Source organism: Mirounga angustirostris, unplaced genomic scaffold, assembly GCF_029215605.1.
Source record: "Mirounga angustirostris isolate CCGP_5_RB_7025 unplaced genomic scaffold, mMirAng1.0.hap1 SCAF_15, whole genome shotgun sequence".
Taxonomy (NCBI): Eukaryota; Metazoa; Chordata; class Mammalia; order Carnivora; family Phocidae; genus Mirounga; species Mirounga angustirostris.
In genome coordinates this window covers 68,729,538-68,739,816 of record NW_026991723.1, presented here as the reverse complement: position 1 = coordinate 68,739,816, position 10,279 = coordinate 68,729,538, and the positions used below count along the sequence as shown (strand labels likewise).

At 44.9% G+C, this 10,279-nt stretch overlaps 1 protein-coding gene across 14 annotated transcripts in view; it reads right to left on the bottom strand.

The window, feature by feature from the left end:
- Positions 1-10,279, bottom strand: part of ZNF462 (zinc finger protein 462) — a 135,688-nt gene that overhangs the window by 18,426 nt on the left and 106,983 nt on the right. For 13 of the 14 annotated variants that reach the window (XM_045882848.3, XM_064579304.1, XM_064579305.1 and 10 more), the window contains one exon: positions 4,579-4,802. The exons of the other annotated variant lie outside the window; for it this stretch is intronic. In XM_045882848.3, the coding sequence (XP_045738804.2) occupies positions 4,579-4,802 (224 nt within the window). The remainder of the gene's footprint in view (positions 1-4,578; positions 4,803-10,279) is intronic. 14 annotated transcript variants of the gene reach the window in all.

The following is a 10,279-nucleotide window of genomic DNA, read 5'->3' as shown; positions in this document are numbered from 1 at the left end:
ACATGATGGTCTTGAGATTTATCCATGTTGTTCCATATATCCACAGACTCATTTCTTTTTATTGATAGGTAGTATCCCATAGTATGGATATAGCACGTTTTGTTTATCCATCCGCTTTATGTGAGAGTAAACTTGCTGGATCAGATGGTAAGTGTATGCTTAACTTTTAAAGAAATTGCCAAAGTGCTCCCCAGTGAATATGCCATTTTATGTTCCAACCAGTGCTGTATGAGATTTCCAGTTTTTCCACATCCCTGCCAACACTTTGGCACCATCAGTCTTCTTAATTTTAGCCGTTCTCGCGGGTGGGTAGTGCTATCTTACTGTTGTTTTATCTTGCATTTCCCTAATGATGAAGCTTACTGAGCCTCTTTTCATGTGATCATTTGCCATTTGCGTATCCTCACAGGTAAAGTGTCTATTCACATTTTTTTCTCATTCGTAATTGAATTATCTTCTTACTGTAGAGTTGTAAAAGTTCTTTGCAAATATATGCTTCCAATCTGTTGCTTGCCTTTTTGTTTTCTTAATAGTGTCTCCAAAGAGCAAAAATTTGATGACATCTAATTTACTCATTTTTCTTCTTTTATTTTTTTTATTTTATTTTTTTTTAAAGATTTTATTTATTTATTTGAGAGAGAGAGAATGAGAGACAGAGAGCATGAGAGGAAGGAGGGTCAGAGGGAGAAGCAGACTCCCTGCCGAGCAGGGAGCCCGATGTGGGACTCGATCCCGGGACCCCAGGATCATGACCTGAGCCGAAGGCAGTTGCTTAACCAATTGAGCCACCCAGGCGCCCCTTATTTTTCTTCTTTTAATGTCCATAGCTTTTGTATCCTATTTAAGAAAATTTCTCCTAACCCAAGGGAGTTTTTCTACTCTTTTTCCAGAAGTTTTATGGTTTCAGTTCGTAGACTGAGAGGTTAATGATCCATTTTGATTTAATTTTTGTGTTGGGAGTGAATTAAGGGTCAACGATCATTATTTTGTATGTGGATATCCAATTGTTCAAGCACTATTTGTGGAAGAACTATCCTTTCCTTATTACTTTGGTACCTTTGGGTGGAAAAAAAAAAATCAACTGACCACCTAGATGAGGGCTGATTTCTGGAGTTTTTCTTCTGCATCACCAATCCATGCATCTATCCTTCTGCCAATACCACATGCTCTGGAGTACAGTGGCTTTAAGGGAAGTTTTGAAATCAGAAAGGGTGAAGTCCTCCAATTTTGTTCTTTTTCCATACTGTTTAGGCTATTCTAGGTCCTCTGCATTTACACGTTAGGATCAGTTTGTCAACTTTAAAAAAAAAAAAAGATTTTGATAGAGATTCCGTTGGATCTGTAGATCGATTTGGGGAGAATTGCCAATAGTGGGTCCTCTCATCCAGGAATACAGTATATATTCCATTAACTTAGTTCTTTTATTTCTCTCAACAACATTTTGTAATTTTCAGTTTACAGCTTTCACAGTTCCTATGTTAAATTTATCCTTATTTTATTCTTTTTGATGTTATCGTAAATGAAATTAATCAAATTTCATTTTCAGATTTCCATTTCTAGTATGTAGACATGGAATTGATTTTTTGCATATTGACCTTATATCCTGCAACTTTGCTATACTCACTAATATCCTTGCAGCTTTTTTTTTTTAATATATAGATTACTTAGGATTTTCTACATGCAAAGGTCACCTTGTCTGTGAATGCAAGTGGTCTCATTCCTTCCAATTCTTACGCCTTTAATTTCTTGTTCTTGCCTTATGGTTCTTGACATTTTTTTAAAAAGGTTTTATTTATTTGAGAGGCAAAGAGCAGGGCTGGGGGGAGCGGCAGAGGGAGAGGGTGAAACAGGCTCCCCACTGAGCAGGGAGCATGACACGGGGTTCAATCCCAAGACCCCGAGATCATGACCTGAACCGAAAGCAGAGACTTAAGTGACTGAGCCACCCAGGTGCCCAGGTCCTTGACTTTTATTTGGATTATTAGCAAACTTCACGTTAGCTCATTGTACATTGACACCCTTATACTGCTTTCATAAATGCTGAAATCGCCCCAATGAATGACGGTTTTTAACCAGTGTATATCACTGCCTACCAGTCAAAACTTCCATTTCAGCAGCACTGCTATCCTTGTTTATAAAATAGTGTTTGGGGGCGCCTTGGGTGGCTCAGTTGGTTAAGCGTCTGCCTTCAGCTCAGGTCACGATCCCAGGGTCCTGGGATCGAGCCCCACGATGGCTCCCTGCTCAGTGGGGGGTCTGCTTCTCCCTCTGCCCCTCAGCCCCGCTCGTGTTCGCTCTCTCTCATAAATAAATAAATAAAATCTTTTGAAAAATAAAAGAAGTGTTTGGATAGTTATTTTAAAAATTCGAAATACATTTTGTACTCATCATTTAGAAACGAAGAAATAGGAAGTGCTGCCGTCAGTAACAAGCACAAGTCTCATAAACTTAACAACACTTGAAACGACAGGAAAATCGCCACGCAGGCTGGAAGTGGCAATTCTTTAGCCTCAATTAGGTGCTCACTGGACTTACTAAGCTGGTCAACCACGAGAAAGAGTAAAATTAAAGAACATAACATGGCATAGTGAAAATAGAACATCAAAGACCGTATCTAAGATGCAAGGTATAATTAGTGATTTTTAAATATATTTTAGTTCCTTGGGAACCCAACTACCTTTCTGATGGGTACCACAGCTCAATTCGTAAGTAGACTGAGGAACATACCGGGCCACATCAAAGTGTGGGATATACCACGACTTTGTTTGGTCTCACACAACTTCTGAGAAAGATAAAACGATTCCCATTTAGAAACCAGAAAATAGATACAGAAATTTAAGTAACTTGCTAAAGTTGTATAGTAAGCAGTGGAGAGAAGATTTAAACTCTGGTGCTTGGTTCCAGAAGCTCTAAACTGGGGCCCTCTTTTCCAGAGCAACCCACTGGCCTGACAGGTATCCTGAAGCCCCAACCTTCCATGCCTGCTCGGGAAGCCCCCGGTTCCACACGTGAATGGTTCTAACCTTCTCACCAGTGACCCACAGCAACTGTGTAACAACGGGAGAATTTATCTTCCTCGTTTGCTCTCTCCCAAAATACCATCCCAAAGCCTTGAACACTGTAATAACAAGATGTGAGATGGGTGCGTAAATAAGATCCATGTGCACAACTGTAGAAAGCTTGGTTTGAAATGTATGAGTGATTATCCTTTGAGTTTGAGGGCAGAGATGCCCAGGAAGTTTGACTAAGAAAGGCTATGAAAGTTTTTCAGTGAGGTGAACTCAGGCTTTTCTTCTCTGCTTTCATTTTTGGGCAGACACATTAGAAAATGAATGCATTCCCAAGCAGAAAAGTGACCACAAAACCCTTTCACTGTGGATGGGTGATGGAGCTCAGCCTTCTCTCTCTCTCTCTCTCTCTCTCTCTCTCTCTTCCCACCCCGAAGAAAAGGTCTAACCCTTTGGCGCAGATGATTTGGACTCAAGTCTTGATAACTTGGGGTTTGGCAAGGCCAGAAAAGAGGAGGACACAGAGCAAAGAAAAAGGAAACGATCTCATCGTGCCTTAAGTAAACACTCCCTCAATATTTTGGGGTTAATTAGAAAACATTTCAATGGGCTTCTTTTTCAAGAAACAAATACAAATTGTAGTTCCTCTGCACTCTGGGCAATCCACAGAACCAGAAGCAAGCACCTCAATTCCCCCATGTGCCACATAAGCCCTCTGAAGCTGCGCTATAGGATTCTGCCTTCTGATCAGCAGACCTTTGGAAGAGAAGTTTTTTCCACAAACCCTTGATTTTAGGTCTGGTACTGATCTATTCTTTATCAATCCTCCTCCCTAAACAAAACACGTCTTTTACAGCCCTTATAGTGTTTAGACACAAATAGCAAGGCTTTGGAAAATCTCTGTAGTTAGCGAGAATACTGGAAACGACCTACATGGTTGAGGGACAAGGTGGCTGGCCATCAGGACAGGGACCAGCCACTTCGGGCCCTCAGCCTGCCGCCTACTTCCGTAAATAAAGGGTCGCGGAGACACGGCCATGCCCGTTCATTTGTCTTGTCTGTAAGCTGCTTTCTTGCTACAAGGGGCAGAGTTGAGTGGTTACCGTGAGGCCATCTGGCCTGCAAAGCCTAAAACATTGACTCTCTGGTTCTTTACAGAAAAAGTTGGTCAATTTCTGTGACGATACATTTAAAATAACATTTTAAAAAATATTATTTTAACAGGAAAAATATTCCTGTTAGGTTGTTAAGTAAAAAAAAAAATTTTTTTTAAAGGGTGACACGCTAGTTCACGTGTGGTATCACCAGACTTACGTAAAACAAGGGAAAATGGGCAGAGAAGAGAGAACAAACGCTAAGCAGGTGGACCTGGGTGGCAGCATGGGGGGGGTTTTCCTTATCCCCATCTCTGTGTTCCAGTTTTTCTAAAATGACCTCCTTCCTTTGATCGGAAGCGCCCTTGCAACATTCAGCCCGCGGGCCTGCCTCGCCCACCCCGAGCTCTGGCTCCCCGCCAGGCCCGTCCCCACGGGGCTGCCGAAGGGTCGGGGGCAGGGAGACGGGCGGGTACCTTATGCTCGTCCCGAAGGTGGCTGTCCAGTTCCTCCGTGTGCTTGGCTTCGTAGTAGCAGAGCTGGCATTTGTAAGGTTTTAGTTCATTGTGCTTTTCTATGTGCTGCTGGAGGCTCTCGTCACTGGAGCAGGTGAAGGTACACTTATCGCAGCGGAAAACTACTCCCTGCAAGTATCTGGACAGTTTGGAACGGGACACTTCGATGGGGACAACTCGCTCTTCTGCGGAAACAAATTGAATTGGAAAGATGGAAATTTTTACTGATGGTCCGCACGCGCTCTCTTTGGAATACAGGAAGAAACTCAGCCGGTTTTGCCACCTCTCACGGGCCCGTGTCCGAGAACTCACATGCACGCCGCCCCGCCCTCCGTTCCCCAAACGGCATCTTCCTCTGGCCCAGGTAAGTGTTCGAAGGACCACCGGCCCTTGGTGCACTTAATCCCCAGAGTGATCTTTACAGCGAGGTGGGCAGGCTGAAAGGTGCTTGCTCATTCCTGAATGGAGGCGGCCACGGTTTATCCACAGTAATGATAACTGACTATCAGCACCTCCCACTTCCTCACTAGGTGCTAGTTGGGCTGGACCTAGAAGACATCCCTAGTTCCCAAGCACCTGAGTGCCCCAACAATGCACCTTCCTGGCAACCCTCTTAGGCTGGAGGTATTCCTGTTTTCACAGGTCAGTAAAGCAAGGAACGGGGCTCTTAATAACTTTCCAAAGCTCACAGACGTTGTAATTGGCCCTGCTGCGATCTGCATCCCTGCCTGTCACAAAGCAAACCCTTCATGTCCCACTGTTGCCAGTTCCACTCCTGTTTCCCCTTCCGAGAGGTTCTCAAGGAGACGGTTTTCCTTTTCCTGAAACCAAGGGAATCTCTAATAACAAATCTGAAAGCAAAGGACCTGTATGTTTTCATTCCCTGAAACTCCAGCTCTAGTAGAAGCTCACAAATGAAATGGCTGCGGGCAACATTCGGGGGGTGGAGGGAGAGATGGGGGTAGAGGGAGAGATGGGGGTGGCGTGGGAGATAGGGAGGATTTGTGCCTTTTCAGACAATCTGTAATCTGATTGTCACAAGGGAAAAAAATAAGAGAGAGGATTTGGGTGCTTTTCCCATTAACATACCAAATGCTGTAGGGCTGGAAATGCGTGTGCTTGTTTATTTTGCACTCTCTCACCCTTGTGTTTAACTGCTCAAATTAAATTTCACACCAGTCTGCCCAGAGTATCGGCGCACGCGCCAGATATCCATAACTGGGATAAAATTAAAATCTGTGCTATTTATGCAAGGATCAAATATAGCGTGTGTTTTCATGCTGTGTCTGGATTTCGGAAGACTCTGGAAGTTTACAAATGGACGCACACAACATATACTTATATTATTTAGAAACAGCAATGTATTATTAAGTCAAGAAAGCGTGATTTAGTCTCGGAGTCACTGAGTAGCACCGTTTCCAGACATCAGTGTTTTGTGCAATGATGCAGCGCTCCCTGCGAGCCCTCCCTTTGTTGTTGGCCGGGGTTGGCCCCTGGAGAATTCTCCCCACCCAAAGCCATGCTGTAGCCTCAGCCACCCCGTTCTCACGGCAGGGCAGTCCCTGCCGAGGGAGTCCTTGAATACGGCGATTAACTGGCCCGCAAGAAGCTGGCCCGAGGGAGCGTGGAAGGTGATGTCTGCTACATACTCCCCGGAGCTCTAATGCATATGTTATTTTCCCTATACAAAGAGTCAGTCGCTTATTTAGAAATATAAATATTTTTAAACCAAAGTAGAGCAGACAGCTAAGAAACACATGATTATAATGTAATCCACACATTTTCTTAGAATAGCAAATGTTTAACAGTCTTCTAACCATTCAGTTCTATGGTTTGGTGTAATCGGAGGAAAAAAATGCTTTGGCAGAAGCCAGCCAGAGCCTTAAGAAAGCCCATGCTACGCCGTTCAACTCCTCCAGCCCGGGGTTTCTCAACAGTAGCTCTATTTACATTCTGAGGCCAGATAAGGCTTGACTCTGGGGGCTGTACTCTGCACTGTAGGATGTTTATGAAGATCCCTGGCCTCTATCGACCATCTGCCATGGCACCCCGCTTCCCCAGGGGTGACAACCAAAAATGCCTCCAGACAAATGCACCCTGACCCTGGCCGATAACCACTGCTCCACACCAAGTGCCCAGCATTACCCCCACAGCCGTTCTGGGTAAGACACGCGTGCAAGCAGGCGCCCACGGCACAAGACAGGGGAGCAGGCTGAACCCCTGGGACCAGCCCCATGCCTGAGGAGCTCACGGGCTGTGCGGACACGAACTTTTCTGGCACCTTCCCTGAGACTGCACCCCTCCTTTGCTCTGTGTTGGCTCCCACTTTGGATTGTGTCATTTCTGCCTCGTGCACGCTCCGTCTCTGGCCCGTGCTGTGCGCTCTGGGTCTGCTGACCTCCGTGGAGACGGACCACAGCTGGATAACAGTCCCTGGGACAAAGCCTCCAACACCTTGGAGACAGCCATGCAAGCAGCCTCCTGTCTTCACTTCTTCCCGTAAAGAATCACTTCTTTCAGACTGGGGTTGTTTTTTTTTTATAGGCCTCCCTTTCAATTCCTCTACCACCTTGGTTAGTTTTCTTTGCAGTTTCCCATTTCACTATGTGTGTCTAAGTGAATTTTACACAAAGTCAGGAGCACTCAAAATACTCTGGAGTTTAAATAATAATAATTCATGGAAATGACCATGGCGATTTGCCTGGAGCTCACTGTTTCAAGCACTGTTAGGCATTCTACCCTCACGGTTAACTTTTTATTCTCAAAACACTCTGCAAAGTCGGGTTTTATTACCTGTAGTTTACTGGTGTGGAAGCTGAGGACTGGCCTGTTGGACTCGTCCTCAAAGTCACGCCTCTGGTTCAGAACAAAGTTGTGACCTGGGAGCACAGGTCCCCTGCCTGACCTGTGCCAGGGCCCTCCTCCTTCACCCCCGAAAAGAACTCTCTTGGAACATCCGATCTGCACGCTGTTTATTTATGCGCCTTTGATTCCTAATCGTTTAAGAGTACCAAAGAGTACCAAAGCTACAGGAGTGTCTAAGGCAACCATTTCTCTCTGACTTCTTTCGAGTATCTTCTCAATCAGATAAGAGGTAATTTCCTGCTTACTTACTCACTCTGAAACATCAGACTTCTTCCCATTTCCAAACGAAGACATCACCAACATTCCCAGTCTCTGGGCTATGTGGATTTTGACTAAGATCTTCATTTTAGGGAAAAAAAGTTAATTTTTCTCCTTTCTAAACACATGGCTAACACGACCAAGATAAAAAAAAAAAACAAGAGAGACTTGGAAAGGTGGGCAAATCACTGACAGGGTTTTCTGAATGAGGTTATTCATTATTGAGGCAAGTCAAGGACATAAAGTTAGAGACTGGAATGTTTCCAGGTATGGATGGAGCCCTGTCTTGGCTACAGAAGCCCAGGGCTCAGGACTTTTTTTCTCTATGGAGGCAGCGACAACTGTGGGTCTTTCTTGACTTCACACCTCTCAAAATTACCTTGGGTAAGAAATCAAGGCTTGAATCACACTCATTGTGACTCAGCTTCCAGAGCTGGCTGCAAAAATATTATGACTTCACCAGTTTGACTACAAGATAGATTGTGTCTCTCATCTCTTCCTACTCAAAAGCCGCTTGGTGCTGCAGCTGGACATGAAACCCAGGGGGAAAGCCCCGCGGAAGCCTGTGGGAACTGAGGTGCTAGAGAGCCTAGAAGGGCGTGCTGTCGAACTCCCGAGGTGCTCAGTGGAAAAATCTGCCAAACTGCAACTACCGGGAGGGCGGAGGGTCACTTCTGCTCAAAACAGAGAAAAACCACATCACTGTGGAGTCCAGAGTCACCAAGTAAAAATTCTTCCTGAAAGGCAGACCACAACACACTTGGGTTTCCTCCCCGCAACGTGCCAAGTCTGAACGAAGTAGGGAGAGGTCTGGAAGTCATTCACGCCAACAAACTCCGTAGGCAAATGATCCTGCTCCAGGCCTGAGACCCTCTTTGGGCCAAACCAAAGCCCCACCCGTTACTCTCGGCCAAATGAGTGACAAAAGCTAAGAACTAGAAAGCCATTAAGAAGATAACAGTAGTTCCTAAAGAACAACTATTCTAAAATATGACCATAAACAGGCACACATAAACGTAAGGACAACAGCTCCTGGTAAGACGTTATTAATCCTAATGCTAGCCAGGCTGCCACCATCAAGCCAGAGAAAGCTGAGCACCAAAGAACCACACCTCTCATTCTAACCGGCAAAAGTATTTGGTGGGGATGGAAGGGAATGTGTAATTTCACTGAATAAAATGAAAGACTGGCAATCGCACTGCAGCTTTTTTTTTTTTCCATAAGAAAAACGATACCCATCAGGTAAATTAAGGGAGATTAGTTTTGTTCCCAAAAGATGCCCACCAGCAGGATTCAGTTAAATTCAGTGTTTGCCCATGTATTGGGGTTATGGGCTGGGAAGCAGAAGCTTTAAGTTAATATGCCAACTGGAGACCAGAATCGGGGATTACACAGTTCCAGAATTATAAATAGAAATATCTGGCAAAACTGTGTTTCATCCCTGTAATTCAATCTGTACCCAATTTTCCAGGTGCACGACAGGTGTGTAAGGTACATACAGGCAAAGCTGTCTGTGCACGAGGCATCATGCTTCCAATGATGATGATAAACTGACAAACTCAGTGGAAATGTACTCATGAAACTATTCCCTGTTCACGGTCTCCCTTCCTATCAAGTTCAAGTTCCTTCAGTGCACAGATCTTGCCTGACTCTTCATGGCTGTACCCCTAGAGCTTAAAACAATGCTAGCATTATAGTGAATGTTCAATAAATATTTGTTGCATTGAACGAAAACCCACCAAAAGTCCTACCTCCAAACTTCTCCAGCAAACAAAAATCTCAGGGCCTAATTTTTCCCTTTCCAAACTGGTCCAATCATGGCCAATCTCACCAAATGTTGATCTGACCTAAGTTTCTCAAAGAATTGGGTCTACCAATCCTTGGCTTCAATCTTTGCTAAGTTGGTATTCAGCAGGTACCCTGGTTTCCCATCTGCCTACTGAGTAAAGTTCGAACTCCTACACTGGTATCCAAGCCCTACCTAATTTGGCCAGAACACACCTTACCAGCCTTGTCCCCTGTTCCCTTCAGCCCCCCTCAGAACACCTGAATACACTGTCAACACATCTTGCTCCCACCTACCTGACTGATTTAAATTTTTCCTCCCCCCCATGTAGGGGGTCCAATAGTGTCCCCCAGAAATTTATGTGCACCTAGAACCTCAAAATGGAACCTTATTGGGACATAAGGTCTTTGCAGATTTAACTAGTCAGGATGAGGTCACAGTTTGGGGTGGGCCCTAAATTCAATGAGTAGTGTTCTTAGAAGAAGAGGAGAGGACACGGAGAAGACACACACAGGGAAGACGGCCATGTGTGGACAGATGCAGAGACCGGAATGACGCAGCTCCAGGGCCAGGATGTCAGGAACCACCAGAAGCAAGGGAGGGCCACGGAAGGATTCTTGTCTAGCGCCTTCAGAAGGAGCACGGCCCTGCTGTCACCTTGCTATCAGACTTCTAGGCCCCAGAGCAGTGACAGTACATTGTTGTTTCAAGCTACCCAGCTAACTAATATACCCCACCTTCAATCATCTTTGC